The sequence below is a fragment of the Phyllostomus discolor genome, chromosome 8 (assembly GCF_004126475.2).
Source record: "Phyllostomus discolor isolate MPI-MPIP mPhyDis1 chromosome 8, mPhyDis1.pri.v3, whole genome shotgun sequence".
Classification (NCBI taxonomy): Eukaryota; Metazoa; Chordata; class Mammalia; order Chiroptera; family Phyllostomidae; genus Phyllostomus; species Phyllostomus discolor.
In genome coordinates, this window is record NC_040910.2 from 75,997,125 (window position 1) to 76,015,157 (window position 18,033).

Consider the following 18,033-nt stretch of genomic DNA (forward strand, 5'->3'; position numbering starts at 1 on the left):
CAATGTGGCCCAGAGATGCCAAAAGATTGGACACTCCTGCTAGAGGAAGCAATGTCAAAACCAGTACAGATCTAGCCCTCCCAGGAAAAAGGCATTCATCTATCCCATCAAGAAGAACTGGGCTGTTCTCTAATCCCCTGTTGCCTTTCAGCTTTATCATAAAATCAGTGACACCCAGGCATTTTGTGTGTGTAATGGCCTCTCTATGCTCAGGTACAGATGCTGGGGCATTAACAGTAAAGGTCAGGGTCCTTTGTAGACTAGTGCTGGCAAACAGCCCCCTTACTCCTAGGGGGCTGTTTCCAGGTTCACTAGGTTCTTGATTTCCAGGATCTCCACAGATTTCCTTTCCCTAGGATGTACTGTGCCCTCGAAGATAGGTGCAAAGCCCATAAAGAATGCATCTGTACCAGCTTTCAATAGTCTTAAACACTCTAGTCCCCAAAATAGGAACCTACCCCTCCAAGGCACAGTGGGGATGGGATGGATTTGCTGGGTGGGCAGCCACTAAGCCCTCCTCATAAAGGTTTGCTTTCCATGAACCCAAATGGTTGTGTCCCACTGTACTGGTTAGCTAGGAAAGGAATCTTACGCCGGGACCGAGGGGACCTCGGGCGCAGTGGCATTGGGACAACCAACCTGAACATATATCAGGGTGCGTCAAGTTATGCCTTCAGCAAACCTGTGTGTCACTGCAAACTACCAGGGGTTTCTACAGCTTCCACCAAAGCAGAACAGTGTTTCAGTTAAAGATTTTGGTGGTTGCAATCACAACTCCTTCCCGTGTGAGCAATTTAATGTTCCTTCAGGACCTTTTTCCTAATTGGGGACCATGTCCTAGAACTGTCTAAAAAAGGCATCCGTGGGGTCATGAATAAATAAGTGCTCCGACCTACGGAGCAACTAAAATACTGAGTAATCTTAGGCAAGTCCTTTCTAGTCTCTGGACTTGTTTCCTTATCTGCAAAAGGAGGACTTGAGCAAGCCGATCTAAAAGGTCTAACTTTCTGAATGCTCCCCCATGCTCCCCCAAACACTAGTGCCAGAAGCGGCGGTGAGGAACGTCAGCCAGGGGTCCCACTGCCCTCCGCGCGAGCGTTGTTGAAGTCTGGCGACGAGGCCCGGTCCCAGTGCCCCGCCTGCTGCTTCTCTTCTAACCACCCTGAGGGCAGGGCTTCCGCCCTCCACGTTGTTGTTCCCGATTTGGGCCACGCCCCCTTAGTCTGGGCTGTGGCTACCTCTCAACCGCCCCTCCCGGGTCCCCGAGTAAAGGGTGGCCCCGGGGTGGCACACTCCGAACCTGTACTCACATCAGACACGAGTAGACAAAGACAAGAGTTTAGGGGAAGGAAAGAGATACTTTGTTTTAAAGAAAGGGTGTTGAAAAATCAAGCCAGAGCACAACTGCGGAAATTCCCTCTCGGTGTCCCACCCTTCGCTCAAACAGCAGCCCACGAATGTGACCCTACTAAACACTGGCCCTTTAAACAGAAGGCTGGCGGCCCGGGGTGTCCATGTGGAGCTGCTCCATGCCGTGTTGTCCTGCCTGCCCATTGGCCCAGGGCCCGGTGACGTCGACTAATAGGATGCAAACGTACTGCGGGGGGAGGAATGGAGACAAAATGTGGAGTCGGATCGCCACTCCGCTCCCTCCGCCAGTTCTCTGGCGGCCTCTTGCTGTCAGCTCCGCCCAGGGGTGGATCCCGGAGGAATTGCGACAGCCGGGTGGTTGCAGGAATTAGGTCACGTGTGGGTAGTGAGAGGAGACTCAGGGATCCGGCTGGTACCTACCATCCCAGTGTTTCCCTAACCAAGAATGGCCTTGTTTGAGCCAACTTAAGTGTTGACTTTTCCATCCTCCCTTCCCTCCGGCAGGGCACATTTCGTTGTGAATGACCCAAACACACAACCTTTGCTCAACTTGTGAGATGCAATCGGGGCGGGGCGAGGCGGGAAAACGGAAATGAAGGGCGCGAAGCAGGCTCGAGCCTCTCCCACCCCTACCCAGACCACGTGTGCTCGCGCCGTACAAGTAGTGGGCGGGGACAGCTTGCTCCCGACCCCGCCCCTCCTTCCGTGAGACGCCGCGGCCCTGTGGGTGGGGGCTCCGGTCCGGACTTTGGCTGCGGCCCCGGTGTAGTAGCGGGGGCGGCGGCCGGGGGCAGCGCGGCTCCTTCCCTTGTTGTGTGTGTCGGTGCCTCCTCGCCATCTTGTTGCAAAGCCTTTTCTTGTCGGCGGGACTCCTGGGGGCCGCGGGGCGGGAGGCACTAGAAGGAAGGAAGAGAGGGAGGGGAAGAAGGGAGGCAGTGCCGCCTTTTTTTTTTTGCATCAAATTATTTTAAATTTGCAAATTATATTTTGCAAAATTTTGGAAGACATTGATTTTTTTCCCCCGGTGCTCCCCCGTTCTTCCCTGCGGAGTGCGCTGCGCCGCCCAGCCCTGTCGCCCCCCGGAGGTGATCCCTCCCTCCTGCCAGTCCGCCAGCCTGTCCTGTGCCTGGCTCACGGGCCGCAGTCTTGGCCCCGGCGCGCCCCCGGCAGCTCTCGGCGCGATGAGCATAGAGACGCTACTGGAGGCGGCCCGCTTCCTGGAATGGCAAGCGCAGCAACAACAGAGAGCACGTGGTGAGCGGTCGGGCTGGGCCCCTGGGGCACGGGAAAAGGGGAGGCGAACGACCCCAGTCCCCAAACCCACGCCAAAACCGCAGGCTGGATCCCCTCCCGGGCGGCCCGCGAAACCGGGTAGCGCAAGGCTTGGCGCAAGAGCCGCCGCCCGGGGAGGGAGGAGTGTTGTGGGCAGTAAAATTAATTAATGACTTCATTAACATGCAGCGAAGGACCCGGCTCCTGTGAGCGCCACCGCAGCTGCCTGCCACCCCTTGTGCACCTTTCGTGGGGGCTTCTTTCGCGTGGGTCAGCGGTGCCCCCGGTAGCTCTGAAGATGTGAGCCGGGGGTGGGGTGGGGTGAGCAGTGGTGTTGCGTAGGGGTGGCAGACCCGCGTGTGTGTGCGTGTGTGCACGGGAGATGTGTGATAGGAACCTCGAGGAGAGCGGATGAACGGATGTGTACACGGGCGAGTGTAGAGTGCACACGAGTGGGCGTGTGTGTAACGGAGTGGGGTCTAGGAATTACTCTAGGCGGAGCAACTCCCCGGTTTCCCTGGCCCTATGGGAGGGTGCGGGGGGTGCTCCCGGCAGATCTACGCGCCACTTGGGGCGGAGGCGGCCTTTGCAGAATGAAATGACATCGCGTGTCTTATGATCCTGGCCAGCCCCGCCTGACCCCGCCTCCCAGAGCTTGGGCTAGGTCGCGCGTCAGGGGTTTGGGTGAGAGCGGGCTGATTGGGTGTTTGAAAAACGGCTTTCAGGTCTCTGAGGGCAGTCCCTGGTCCCCCCCTTTCTGCGCCCCACTTTAGCCGATGTGGAATGTGGCTTGTCTTCGCGTTCCATACCCGCTCTCGGCTGGAATGTTGCGTGTGTCTGCGTACCAAGCCCGTTGGTTACACCGGGTGGTGACGTGGACGAACCCCGCCCCCGACCACGTGCACTGGGGACACTCCCGCTAGGGACGGCTCGGCCCGGCCCCTTCTTGCTGCCTCGCGCTCAGTCGGGGCGGGGCCTGGGCGGGGCTGGCCAGGGTCCTGGCGCCCGGTTGAGCTCAGGCTTTGGGCGCTGGGCATCTCTCCGGGCGAGCCTTTGCCCTGTGAAGGAGAAGCCGAGCTCACCTGTCGGTTCTCGCCTCAAGCTCCTGTTTTTGATCATGGGGAGAGGGAAATCCTTAGAATTGCGGAGAAACAGGATACCTAGAGCTCACATATTCCCACTGACCCCAAAACGTTCTCACTAGAACCTCCTGGCAAAATCCCTGACCACATTGTGGAATGAGCCCAGCTAAGAGGGGGCAAACTTAGCAGCTCCCTCGACGGGGATGAGAGGAAAGATTTCGGATGCTTCATATGCCCACGCGCCCTTGTTTATGGTCCTCAGCTTTAGGGTGCTACAGAAATAGGGACTGGGATAAAGACCTCCGTTTTCCGGACGGCTGCCAGGGCCTCAGGCCTGTATCAGTCCGTGTGTGTGTGTGTGTGTGCGCGCGCGCGCGGGCGGGCGGGCGGGCGCGGGCAGTATCCGGGGACTCCTGCCCTCTCCAAACCTCCCCCTCCCAACCCTTCAGCCAGGTTGGTTGTGGTAGAGATTTCGCTTCGCCCTCCTTTCCTTTCTCTCTGCCTATTGTTGCTTCAGTGATGAGTCATGCAGGAGGTAGTAGTGTGTGTTATGTGTGCATGTTCGCGGGCACGCGCGCCTGCAGCCGCTGCGGCCCGGTGGGGGGGAATAGCAGCATGCCAAGAGCGGGGGAGCGGCGGTCCGCTGACCTAGTTGGGTCGACTGGCCTCTCAAGGTCAAGAGTCGCTCGAAATATGTGAGACCAAGATGCTTGGGTTTCTCGAAATTGATGGGCTGAGACCTCAACACACTGCCCCTCCCCCTTGTCTTCAGGGTCCAGAGCTGGGTCTGGAGGTGAATAGTGCTGGTAGTCACCAAGAACTCCTACGTGCCCACTGGCGGGGGGAGGAATGTGCACAAGATTTTGGAGAGACTGAGTCACCTGCTGCCATCATCAGCACAATGCAATTCAAGAATACCTATTTTGTCCCTGTTGCGTACCAGGCATTGTGCTAGAGGTGAACATGATTGACCCTAACCTTGTCCTAGGGAAACATTTAAACCTTATTTTACCTGCAGTCTAGTTGGCCATATGGGGAAAAGAAGACCATCCCCTTCCCTGATATGTGTCTGCCCTTTGCCAAAATAAGAAGGACAGGGATGATAGGTGCGACACGGTGAAGGAACCTGAGAATGGTTCTCTCCTACAAAGTTGCAGGGCCCTGCCCTCTCCCCCAGGTGGTGAGAACCAGGGGCGGGGAGCTGCGTTGAGGCCTATTGCAGCCTGTTGGTGGGGCAGGGTTCTTAGGGATAGATGGATGCTGGAAGGGCAGATACACACTAAGAATTTGAGTATAGATGGCTACATCTGGCCATGGGATTTCAATCTTCAGAATTTTTTTTTCCTCCTTCTTGAGGGTATGTCCTCCGACTGGAAAGGGGAAGAGTGGGAACCTGCTGACCAGAACTGCTGTCCCAGGTTATGTACCTGATGAGCAGCTCTGAACAGGGAGCCTCTTGTGCCTGCCCCCATTTAACCTAGAGCAGTCAGTTTACTTGAGTGGTGAACCTGAGGATGTCTGTACCTGTGAGAGCAGAGAGGGAAGGCCAAGGCCATCCTGGTGGTCAGCCGGAGTTTCTGGTCATTTCCAGCATTCGTGGAAGTGGCTCCATTGGGACCCTCTTCTGCCTTGATCAGGGAGAGCTGGCCAAATGTCCACAGGCTTCTGACCTAAGGTGCACCCTGGGCTGCCTTATGTGCCAAGCTCCCTGTTAGCATGCAGAAGGAGAGAATGCCCCTGAAAATTTGGGGCTATCAGGTGTAGATGTCTCAGGCCCCAGCCCTGTGCCTGCTGAGTCCCTGGGCCAGAGTGACGGGGGATGACTGAAGGAAGCACAATCCCTAATACTCTACACTGTGGCCCCCGGATCACTCCAGAGGGGTCATGCTAAATTCTCTGGGGTGGGGGTAGGGGTCAGGGGTGGGACAGAGCCCAGGGGAGGTACCAGAGTATGTTTGTGCATAAGTGAGAGTTAGAAGGGAGTGTACCATGGGTGCAGCAGACCATTATTTTAAAGAGCCTAAACCCATATGCTCCCGAGGGACTGCCAGCTTGCTTCCCCCACTTAGTCTTCCCCTCTGCAGGGCACTGGGAGAGGGTAGCTGCTGGGCTGGGATTGAGTCAGAGCTGCCAGGGAGCCGGCAGGAAGCTTTGGTGGGCTGGATCTGACTTGGGCCACCTGTTCTTCACCACCAGTTTTTCATGCTCATCCAGGTGTGATAGACTTTGTCCTTTCACCTGGGTTCTTTTGACACCTGTGAGAGAAATAGGAAGACAAAGGGTAGGTGAGAAGGTTGCCATCTCCTGGGTGAGCTTTGGAGTTGCTTTAAAATATGGAAATATGAGATTTGCCTTCAATCTGAGTCCCCTGGGCACCAGTTCTTGGGGTTTGGGGTCCTGTCCCTCCCCCTGCTTATGGGAGAGTGGAACGCTTGACCCAAGGACAGTGAAGTTTGGGTGCTGGCTCAAAGGAATGGAGGTGGAGACTGTGGTGGGCTCTGAGTTTCAGAGCCTTGTCTTGAGGGTAGAGAGGGGGCAGATTCTGAGGGGGAAAGGAAGCAGACCAGGGATGTCCAAGGCTGGGCCTAAGAAGGGCTCCATAGCTGGAACTCAGCAAGTTTCTTCCCAGTGTATTCTGTGGGAAGCTGGAGTGGAGAGCTGGTTTATTTTGGGGCTGTAACCTAAGTCAGTACTGGCTGGAAAGGCCTGGGAGAGCCAGGCCTCCCCTTACTAGAGTAGGCCTGCTCTGGTCTGGCAGCCCCCCTTCCTGAAGGGCAGAGGAGATATGGAAGAGGGGAAGAGGCCAGTGCTGACCTGTCCAGTCCCTGAGCTCTGGCTGCTGGGAAACCACTGAGTGCTTCCCCTCTCAGAGCATGTCCACATGTCCCCCTCTACTTCCTCCTTTGCCTACTCTCTGCAGGAGGGAGGGGTTCCGAGCAGGCCTGGCTTACTCAAGTTGTTGATTGGCCAAAGGGCCTTGAGTTATCCAGTTTTCTTTGGGCCCCTGAGCCCAGCAGACTGGTGGGGGTTGATGCCCTCCTGCTGAGGGGGGCAGTTGAGCAACCTCATCCTCAGCCCCATCCCTTGTGGGGTGGCCTGTTTGGGGCGTGTCCATGCTGTTAGCTGGGTTAGTCAGCAGTGTGGCGAATCCAGGGCAAGCGGGAGGGCAAGCTGACCAGGCTGCTCCCTGGCCTGGGGGCTGCACCCGCTCCCTAGGGTCCTGGCCCAGTCCTCTAGTCAGGGAAGCAGAATGGTGGGGCCCCAAAATTGGGCAGGGTGGCAGTAGAGTGGGGTCTCTGGAACAGGAGAGGCCACTTCCTTCCCCTGTTCTCGGCCAGCTGCTGAGCAGGCCTCCCTTTCCTGCAGGGCTTTCTTTCAGCAGAGATGCTGGACTAATGGTGCAAGGTTGCCCGAGCTCATTGCCTGGCTCAACCTCTGTTAAAACGTATGGCCATCCTTTCTGCCTGTTTTCTAGCTTTCTAGTTTGTGCTGCTGGGGGGTAGTCGGTGAGGGGGGATGAGTCCTTGCATGACAAAGGGCAGAGAAGAACCACATATGTTTTATATGGTCCCTGAGGAAAACAGCCTAGGAGTCCTGGGCCTAGTTCCCTCATGTGTAAGCTGAAGATGACACCCCACCCTACCTATGTGTGTGGGGGGGGGGCTCTTGTGAGGAGCCAGGTGTATGTATAGAGACCCAGTGAGCACATGGTGGCATAGTAACTACCAGGCATCCACCCTGTGTCAAAGAGATAAGGCTGGGGCTACCCATTTTACCTGTGACTTGCTGTGTGACCTTCAGCAAAGCATTGTGCCTCTCTGAGCTTATTTATCTCAATCTGTGAAGTGAAGGTACTGCCTGCCTTCCCGAAGGTACTTAGTAAATATTGTTGAAGGTCTTGCCCAGAGGCTGTCATCTGTCCATCATGGACTGGCATCTGCCCACCTCATCTGTCACCCTTTTACTCCTGACCTCTGCTCGTTCAGCTGCCTCACCCTTTAAACTTCAGGTGTCTAGGCCTCCATCATCTTCCCTGACAGCTCCCACTCCGCCAAGGCCTATGTGTGCTCTCCCAGCCTGCATTATTGTCCCGTTACTTGTCCCTCCCCCTGCCCTTCTGGCCTTAAGCTCCCCAAAGACAGGGACTGGGTTACTGGGTTCCTTTCAATTGTTTACTGCTGTGCCTCCAGCACTTAGCCCAGAGCCTAGCTGGGTGTGGGTGGGTATTTGTGGTATCTCAGTCTGAGCAGAGGTGTCACTGAGCTCTGACTGGACAAGGTAAGAGGATGGGTTATGGTCAGATGACAGGTGAAGCTGGGGCCCAGGGATCTTGGCCCTTCTATGATGTCCTTTGTGTTCTCTCTGTGTAGAGGAGCAGGAGCGGCTTCGCTTGGAGCGGGAGCAGGAGCAGAAGAAGGCCAGCAGTCTGGCCAGGCTGGCCCATGCCCTGCCTGTGGAGGAACCCCGCATTGAGGCACCACCCCTGCCTCTGTCGCCACCAGCACCCCCACCAGCACCCCCACCATCACTTGCCACCCCAACCCCACTGACCGTCATTCCTATTCCAGTAGTGACCAACTCACCTCAGACTCTGCCCCCACCCCCACCACTGCCCCCTGCAGCCCAGCCGCTGCCCCTGGCGCCTCGCCAGCCAGCCCTGGTTAGCACCCCTGGACTCAGCATCAAGGAATCTGCTCCCCTGCCCACCAGGCCACAGGTGCCCACCCCTACTCCTCTACTGCCAGACTCCAAGCCCACCAGCAGCCCCAAGCCGTTGCAGCCCCTCCCTACACCAATCCTGACCATAGCACCACACCCTGGAGTCCAGCCCCAGCTGGCTTCCCAGCAGCCACCCCCACCCACTCTTGGGACCCTGAAGTTGGCATCAGCTGAAGAAGTCAAATCCAGCGAACAGAAGAAGAGGCCTGGGGGGTGAGTGAGGTGTGGCAGAGTTGAGGCTGGTGGGATGGAGAGAACTGCCCACCCCCTGGGTTGTTTGTGCAAGAGGAAGAAGTCCTCTCCCAAACTAGCTCTTTGGAATCGTGCCCTCTCTGCCTCTCCAACCCAAAAGCACTCTCCTTTGTTTGGACATTCTCAGTGTGCCCATGCCCATTCCCACCCCAGGAGTGGAGAATGGCTATTGCCCTCTGTTCTCAGACTTCTGTGTTCTCTAATCCTGACCAAGGCTGGGGCTGTTAGCATTTGTAGGCCTTTGGGGAAAGTGTGGCATTATGGGCCTCTTGGTTGAGAAGGCTGGGGTCTGCTGGCTATTTCTTCTGAGTCGTTTGAGCCCTTCTGTCTCAGAGGTGGAGGGGTGGAATGGAGGATTAAAGAGCTTGTAAATTATGAGCATACATGTGCCCTCCCCAGGGGTGAACGCACCAGGGCAGCAGCGAACTCCCTTTGCTGCTTTTACAAAGTCAAAAACAAAAAGCCTGTGGCACTTGAGGGGTGGGGGAGGGGGGCAGGAAAGCCACCTAATCTGGCCTTGAGCCTCCTTGTCTGTCTGGGTTGCAGGATTGGAACCAGAGAAGTCCACAACAAATTGGAGAAGAACAGGTGTGTGTGCATGCGCGTGCGCGTGTTCTGGTTCTACCCTTGGTCCCCTAGGCTCTCCTTGGGCCTTCCTGCCCCTCCCCCACCGCCCCCCTACCCTTCCCCCTGGCGCTGGATGACCAGCGATGCTCGACCTCCTCTCCTCAGGAGGGCCCATCTGAAGGAATGCTTTGAGACCCTGAAGCGCAATATCCCCAACGTGGACGACAAGAAAACATCGAATCTGAGTGTGCTGCGGACCGCGCTGCGGTACATCCAGGTATGGGGGAGGGAGGCCTAGCTGAAAGGAGGCAGGCGGTGGCGACGGCCGCAGCGCGGAGCCAGCTTCCTCCCCACTCCATCTGCCCTCCGCCCCTCGCCGAGGCCCCGCCCGCCTCCACGCGGACGCTGAGCACATGGCCGGCTGACGTCAGCGGGGCTCCCCGCCCGGCAAGGGGCGGGGAACGGGCGGGAAAACGCGTGCGCAGGGAGGGCGGTGGCGGAGCTTCTCTCTGCCACCCTCCCCTGCGGGGTGGCTCCAAGGATCCCTGCCAACTGCAGGGCCCAGCAGCTCTGTTGTCAAACCCGGTGCCTGTCCCTGTTCTATCGCCTGGCGCTGTTAGTGCACCATGGGTGAAAAGGGCGTGGAGCTACCCTGCGCCTCCACCCCGCCCCGGGGTGGAAACCAGATCAGCCAGGCTCGCGGGTAGGTGGGGTCTCCTGGGCGTGGCTCTTTCCACTTGGAAGCCCCCACTTTCACCCCAGAAGGGTTAAGATCCCTCCAGTTCATTTAGGTGCCACGACCTGTTAACCTGGAGTTGAAGAATTGCGGCGGTCTGATATGGTGACAAATAGACAGTACGACACCGAACCTTTAAATATTACGCTATCCTTCCGTCTTTCCCAGGGGCCCTCGTGGACACTGCAGTACCGTGGGTGGGGGTGCGCCCGCCAGATAAGACTGTTGTTGCCATGACTGCCTGAGTTTCGGTTTCCCTGGAAACCGGCCGAAGGTTCCGCTTGCCGGGAAGGAGACTGTGGGGGTGGGGCGGGCTGCCACGCACGGCTGCAGCAGCGACCAAGTGGGAAGAAAGCCGTTGGGGGAGTGGGAGGGGCCTAGGGCTCCCTGCCCGGCAGGGCGGGAGCAGAGGAGCCTCGGGTCTCCCTGTCGGCGCGCTTTAAAAGCTTGGGGGCTGGGGCGGTGAGCCAGCGGCGGGCGCCACCCCTCCCCCGGCCTAGATTGTGGGGTCACAGCCCTGAGGTAACCGCTGCCTGACTCGTCGAAGGGCGGAGGCACTGCTTTGCGACTGCTCCCAGCCAGCGGCCTCCTGGAAACGTTCGCCCTTCCGCCCGCCCTCCGGTGGGGGGGCGGGGCTGGCGCACCTCCCGGCACCCGGGAGGGGCGGGGTTAGGGCTGCCGATTGGTGGGGCTGGGCGGGAGGCGGGGCTTCTGAGCAAGAGGAGGGAGGGTGCGGCCTGCGGGAGTGACGCAGCAAAGCCGGGTCCGCGTGGGTGCGCGCGTGTCCCTGGAGGGGCGGGGCGTCGCACAGCCTGCTTGTGGAAAGGCCCGGGAGGGGGAGGGGAAGAGTCCTGGCCCTGGGCCTGGGACCGTATTGGGAGGGTTAATTCTGGGGTGTTTTTGCAGAATTTGAGCTTTAGTCTAAGTTATTTGTCTTTCAATGATACGGCCTGAGAGCAAATCCCTGGTCAAATGCTCTGACATTTCTGTGAATACCAGTTTCCTCTTCTGTATTGCAGTGATGCTAAGTGGGGGGGGGGGGGTAGCTTCATCATGGAATGTTAGGAGTATTGGCCTTCTATAAATATTAGCATTTACTGAAAAATAGGAAGGTTCTCGTTTATAGATACATACTTAGGGAAGGGAGTCTTGCTTGCATGGTGTATGGAGTTGAAAATAAAAGTGTGGCCTTGGCTGGGTGGTTCAGTGGATTGAGCACAGGCCTAGGAACCAAAGGATTGCTGGTTCAATTCCTATTAGGGGCTCATGCCTGGGTTGCAGGCCAGGTCCCAAGTTGGGAGGCAACTAGAGGCAACCACACATTGCTATTTCTCTCCCATCTCTTTCTCCCTCCCTTCCCCCTTTTCTGTAAATAAATTAATTAATCAATCTTTTAAAAAGTGTGGGTCTCCGTCCTCATAGGTTTGGTTTTGTGGCAGATTATAAACCAACAGGATTGTCATGAAGGCATAAAAGGGACAGAGAATGCAGGATTTGTTCTGGGGAGTTAAAAGAAGTAGCTGAGGTCACAGCATTTGAGCTGAGACCTGAAGGTCTCAGGGTGATCTAGGCAAAGTAGAGGGCAGGCATCACAACAGAGACCAAAGTTTCTCCCTCAGGAGGGAGCAGGGTGTATTTTTTTGAGTGAAAGATGGTCAGGATGATTGCCATAAAGAGATGGGGGTGCTGCAGGGCACTAGATGGGAGTCAAAAGGAAGTGCTGGAGAGACCACATAGAGTGTGTAGACTGAGGGCTTTGGGTGTGTGCCCAGGCAGTAAGCTGTGGGAAGACTGTAGCCCCCAGCCAGACCCTGAGTGACTTAGGGTTGGTGAAGGATTTGAAGAAAGCCACAGTTAAGTGGACAGAGATAGAAAGGGAAGTAATTAGATATCAAACCACACATCCAGGTAGTCTTAGAAAGGCAGTGGGTTTAAAATGAAGCAATGTGGACTAAAGTTAAACCCTGGGAAAACTTTCCAGGGGCCCCTAGGCTTGTGGAGGAAGTAGAGGAAGCTTAGGGCACTGATGTTCTCCTACCCTGAGCCAGAAGCCTACCTGCTCAGCTAGCAGGCAGAGTTCAGGATGGCCACTCCTAGCCACCAGCAGCCAAGTTGGAGTGAAGGTTGACTCACCACAGGCCCTGTCATTGATGTGGCCTCATCTGATGTCATGTCTAGCCCTGGCCTCTTGGATTGAGAAGCCAGACAGGTACGTGTGGGTAAGGGGAGGGATGTTTCTGGCAGAAATATGGGGAGAAGCACATTAATCTCAAAGATGATAGTATATGTGTGGCTTGGGACTGGCAACAGAAGTGTAAAGCTCCCAGGTTTCAGACTACTACAGAACAAGGCCGTATCTGGGTTTTGTGTTGCAGGCACTGATGGTTTGAGGTACCTCTTACTGGTGAGGTCAGAAATGTAAGGAGTTAGGGCCCATAAGAGGGAATATGGGGAAGTTGGGCTTCGCTGGTGTGTCGAATTGAAGGCACTGTTGTGCCCAAGACAGGCAGTGAACAGTCAGGTGGGGCTGCTGCAGAACTTCCCGTGAAGTATTTTGTGATATGAGCCATTGTCTGATAAAATACAACCTGTTTCATTAAATGCTCAGGGGTGTGGTGGAGGTCAGGAGGATGTACAGGTGAGGGCATGGTAGGGGAGGACAGTGGAGGAGGTGTGTGCCCGAGTGTGGTCTTGGAGTGTGAGCTGGTAAGACCGAGAGTGGTGAGATGGGAGGGTCTGTGTGTGAGCAGCTGGATGCACAGGGTTGGGAGAGTCACACTAAGACAGCGGGTAAATATGGTATATGAAGAGCCAGTGGGCTGTGCACCTAGCTGTGACTGGCAAATCCTTGGAGGCCAGAAGCTCAGGAGCATTGCAGGTCAGAGACCCAGGAGGCAGCCGGGCTGGATTGCTTGTGCCATCTGGCTGACCCAGCAGTCATGACATGCCTGGGCCAAGGAGAAGCCAGCAACAGGGAGGCCTGTGGAACTTAGGTAGTTTTAATAGTGTCAGAGTCAGGAGGGCATGGAAGACAGGTGAGACTTTGGGAGTGGAATGGAGCTGAGAAATAGGACGTGAACTGGCATCTTGGAGCTGCTATTAAGCCCCAAGTGAAGGGAAGCTGGAGACCCTGCTGATGGGGGAGCAGTGCTACAGTCAGGGAGGCGGGGCATCCAGCCCTGATGTAAGGTGTCAATCTTAGGGGCCAGGTCACCTGTGAGAACTTGAAGGAGAGATGGCGTGGTATGTAAGGGAGCTCCCCATGGTGTTCTTAGTGAAGTGGGTGGCATCAGCTTTTTGGGAGCAGAAGCAACATGGAACCTGCAGTGAAAGACAGAAGCCTCTCCAGGGGCCTTCACTCAAGCCAGTGGTGCTGTCCAGCACCTGAAGAGCCATTTCTCATTGATCACTGCAACTCAGGGGCTGGTGTGAAAGGAGGAGCACATTCCAGGGTTTGGGGTTGTCCAGCAGCCTGGGGAGTCTGGAGGCTGTGGGCTGTGTGAAAGTAAAGGCTCTGGGGAGGTGTCATAGGTGGGCACTTCAGGGAGTAACCCAGGAGATCGGGACAGGAGGTGCAGAGCCAGCAGCTGCTGGGGGCCAGATGGAGGCACTTCAAGGAGATGAAATGGCAGGGCGGTGGGGGGGGGGTTACAAAGGCTCGTGGGTCATCCTCAAAGGTGCTGACATTAGGGAGACTAGTGAATGATGAGGTGGAGAGAAGGGCTGCATCATTTGGTTGGGGAATGGGTTCCAAAGAGGGTAGCTTGTGGCATTAGTGTGTGACATCATGGCATCATGAATGGTGGTATAGGCCTTGGGCAATGTCTGAGAAATCTGTTACACATTTTGTGGTTGGCAAAATGAAGGGAGGTACTGCTAGGAGTGTGGATGGGGCAAGAGAGAGCAAAGCCCCTTAGGACAGAGTTGATATGGAGAATGGGGAGCCACTGGCCTGAATCTGTGCTTTCTTTCAATGGCATCTTTTGGAGAGCCCACATTTCGTGGGACACTGGGACCCACTGGGCACAGCCATGGCCCAGAAGGCACGTATGGTCTCCAGCAGCCCCTGTCAACCTGGGTCTCCTGGTCACTGCAGACCTGCCCTTGTGGACCAGGTGCTTTGGGAGCAAGGGTAGCTGTGGGGGATGTCTGAAGTACTGTGCGCCCTGAGGTCACTGCTCAAAGTGTCCTGCTTTTCCTTGCCCTGCTTTCCAGTCGCTGAAGAGGAAGGAGAAGGAATACGAGCATGAGATGGAGCGGCTGGCACGGGAGAAGATTGCCACACAACAGCGGTTGGCAGAGCTCAAACACGAGCTGAGCCAGTGGATGGATGTGCTAGAGATCGACCGTGTACTCCGGCAGACGGGCCAGCCCGAGGACGACCAGGCTTCCACCTCTACTGCCTCTGGTGAGCCCCACCCCTCAATTGCTAGGCTTCCTGGCCAGGCCTTTGCCTGCTGGAAAAGGTGTTGCCCACACCAGCCCCATAATATTCCCCAGACCCCCAGGGCCGTCTGTTTCTCCAGCCTTTTGTTCCCAAGCCCTTCTGACCTATCCCTGTCCTCATGTCCCCCCACAGAGGGTGAGGACAACATAGACGAGGATATGGAAGAGGACCAGGCTGGTCTGGGCCTGCCTAAGCTGAGCCATCGCCCCCACGTGGAGCTGCCGAAGCCACCACCCAGCACCGCCCCTGCGCCTCTGCCTCCCCACCCACACCCCCACTCCCAGCCTGTGGCTTTGTCTCCTGCCCACCTCCCTGGGCAGCAACCTCCGCCACAGCAGAAGGCACCTCTACCAGCCCCTGCCCCCCCACCAGCTGCCCCCGCCCAAACACTGGTGCCTGCTCCGGCCCACTTGGTGGCTGCGGCTGGGGGGGGCTCCACAGTCATCGCCCATACTGCCACGACCCATGCCTCAGTCATCCAGACTGTGAACCATGTTCTCCAGGGGCCAGGCGGGAAGCACATAGCACACATTGCTCCCTCAGCCCCCAGCCCTGCTGTGCAGCTGGCACCTGCCACACCCCCCATTGGCCACATCACAGTGCACCCTGCCACCCTTAACCACGTAGCCCACCTTGGCTCCCAGCTTCCCCTGTACCCACAGCCTGTGGCAGTGAGCCAGCCCGTGGCGGTGAGCCACATCGCCCACACCCTCTCACACCAGCAAGTGAATGGCACCGCCGGGCTGGGGCCCCCCCCCACCGTTATGGCCAAGCCCGCTGTCGGGGCTCAGGTGGTACACCACCCCCAACTGGTGGGCCAGACAGTGCTCAACCCTGTGACCATGGTCACCATGCCCTCCTTCCCCGTCGGCACGCTCAAGCTGGCTTGAGGGTGAGGCCGCGCAAGAGACCCCCAGTGGGGGCATGGAGGGGGACCTGTCCCCATACTCTCCCACCAGCTCCACACATTCCAGCCAGGCCCATCCCATCCACCCTCACTCCCAGGCCTCCTAGGGGAAGGGGGTGCAGAGACTCTGAGCCAGGGGAGGAAGGGGCCCCCCCAGGGAGCTGGGCACAGGGTAGGGGTCAGCCCACTGCACGAGGACTTGATAAAGTGGTGAGACATGCTCTGGTGGACATGCTGCCTGTTGGCCTGGTGCCAGTCCTGCCTTCCCGTCCTGTTCCCTGAAACCAATTCCATGTGGGCGTCCTGTTCTCCGACTTCCCCACCGCCTTCCTGTGCTGCTGCTATTGCTTGTCTGGTGATGTGGCGAGAGTCCGGGTCCTCCCCTCCGGAGCCTCGGCCTTCCCTTCCCAGGCCTTTGGAGGGGAAGGGGGGGGCGGGGGGCGCTGAACTGAGGCAACTTGGCCTAGAAAGTTGGGGGCCACTGTGGGCCCTGCTCTGAGTACAGGTGACAGGTCCTAGGAAGTGGCTGGTCTGGAGTCCTGCCCAGACAGGTGGGAGCCCCAGCCCGGGGCTCTTCTACCCAGTTGCAGTCACTGTGATTCCTTACAGCAGAAACTGTTTAAGATGGTTCTCTACCAACAGTAAACCAAACCCCAAGCTGCTGCCAAGCTTCTAAGCCTCTCAACCCTTACTACTGGGCTCCTGACCTCTAGAGGGCAGGCTGAGGGAGGGGTGGGAAAGGGAGGGCTTGGCCGAACCCATTGTTTGCCCCACCCCCACCTCCCAGCCCGGGTCTGGACTGAGTTGCTCTGGACCCCTGTTGCCGCCCCGGTGGGGCTTTTGGCTTCCAGAAGGCATACACTTCCCTGATTCCCAGGCCTCTGCTCAGTGCTCTGCATCCCCTCCAAGGATGGGTGTTTGGGGTGCCACCTGGGACACGTGGACCAGCCACCGGTCTGGGTTCCAGGAGCCTGAAGCCACACTGTTGAGACAATCAGGAAGCTCAAACCCAGCCCTCTCCCAGATAGGCCCTGGGCATCTGTAGAGAGTGGGCAAGGCCGCACTTGCAGGGCTGCCGCAGCTGCCCCAGCTCCTATGGCTCCAGTGTCATCACTATGAATGTCCCCCTTTCTCCGGTGGGTTTTGTTGAGTGTGCCCTCTCTAAGAGGGCTGCCGTGTGCCACTGCCTTCCTCTGAGGAAAGGGCTGTCCTTCACTGGGCCAAGGCCAGGGGAGCAGGCGTGTAGGAGATGCTGCTTTCCCTGCCTCTGCCTTGGCAGACTGGCTTCTCTTTCTATGTGGGCATTTATTACAGGTGGCCTTGTGTCAGACACACACCGTGCACACTTGGCTCCCCACCCGGACACTCACCAATGGCCTTGCTGTGTAGGCAGAGGAAGAGTGTTCCTGGATGTGAAGTTTGCACTGACAGGCGGTGAGGGGGGGTCAGTGTTGGGGCCCGGGATCCCCAAGAGGTGCCCCAGCAGAGGTCTTGAGTAGATTTTATGTCTAAGGACAGCCTTTCAGTTCCTTCTTGGTCCTGGGGACCTTCCAGGAGGCTTGGCCTCCCATTTGTCTCCTGAATGTGGGGGATGGGAAGGCCTCTCTGTCGCCTTAGAGGCCTCCAGGAGGAAGTTGCACGTAGCCTCCCACTTCATAGGCTCACTGCCTCCCTGCACCTGCAAGCTGCTACCCCCACCCTGGTGGTCTGGGGAGCGATGACGGTGGGAAGAAGGGAGGGCAGGCCTGGCACCCTGGGAACAGGCAGAGAGACAGGGGAAGCGCCTCTCCACTCTGCTCACCTCCCTGCGTCCTGAGGCCAGTCCAGAGTTAGAACGTGTGTCAGCCAGTCTCCCCTCGGGCCGCACAGATACCTCATCCGCCCGCTGCCCGAGTCCCTCTCCGCCCCCAGCAGTGGGGGCTCGGAATCTAGTGCCGAATGACTCTGTCCAGATTGGTGACAATGGGTGTTGTTGCTGTTGTCTTTGTTTGTGAATGCTGTGACGCTGTGTGCCCGAGAGGGCAGCCGCCGCCCAGCCCTTTGGGCACTCCCCCCCTCTGAGAGCTGTCAGGACCTTGTCTATCCTCACCCTGTGGGACCGCCTGCCCCGCCCCTCCCCCCAGCCCTTCCAGCCTGGGGGACACGCGTGCGGGCGCGCGCACGCGCACACACACATCTTACCTCTCATGCGTGTTTTACTTTTTGATGTTCTGAGTGGCTCACTGGCTGGGAATCTTTACCTCGGGGAGAGGGGGAGGTTGGTTCCTTGGGGGGCCAAAGAAGGGCAGGGATGCCTGGAGGGAGCGGTGGGGTCACGGAACCCCTGCTCTCTAGGAACAGCTGCTTCTCCCCCATCCCAGGGTCCCACCCCCAACCCCCAAAGAGGTGGCCCTTGTTTACAGTGAGGACTCGGTCACTGTGTCTCCGTTTCCTGAAATATAAATTGTAGTGACCCCAGACCGTAGAGATTTTTATGTGTTTGGATACATCTGCTGTGTGGGAAAAAAAAAAACTACAAAAACCCTACTTTTGTACATATTGTATTTTTACTATTGAACTGTATTCTAGTGGCTGTTCATGCTCCCAAGACTTTAGGTATTGAGACATGAATACTATCCATGTAATAAGCACTTGCCTGGAATAAAATATAAAATTGAAATAAACTTGCACTGAAACCTGA

General features: G+C 57.2%; 1 protein-coding gene across 1 annotated transcript; it reads left to right on the forward strand.

Moving 5' to 3' along the window:
- Positions 1 to 2,105: 2,105 nt before the first annotated feature.
- Positions 2,106 to 18,033, forward strand: MNT (MAX network transcriptional repressor). Its single transcript, XM_028519696.2, has 6 exons — positions 2,106 to 2,625; positions 8,096 to 8,657; positions 9,243 to 9,284; positions 9,429 to 9,540; positions 14,215 to 14,407; positions 14,579 to 18,033. The coding sequence occupies exons 1-6, from the start codon at positions 2,553 to 2,555 to the stop codon at positions 15,334 to 15,336; spliced, it is 1,740 nt and encodes a 579-aa protein (XP_028375497.1). The 5' UTR covers positions 2,106 to 2,552; the 3' UTR covers positions 15,337 to 18,033.

Bases quoted from the DNA above. Each gene is read 5' to 3' on its own strand.
- MNT (XM_028519696.2), top strand. From the start codon at position 2,553: ATGAGCATAGAGACGCTACTGGAGGCGGCCCGCTTCCTGGAATGGCAA. The intron at 2,626-8,095 runs GTGAGCGGTCGG...CTCTCTGTGTAG, and splicing joins GCAACAACAGAGAGCACGTG to AGGAGCAGGAGCGGCTTCGC. The intron at 8,658-9,242 runs GTGAGTGAGGTG...TCTGGGTTGCAG, and splicing joins CAGAAGAAGAGGCCTGGGGG to GATTGGAACCAGAGAAGTCC.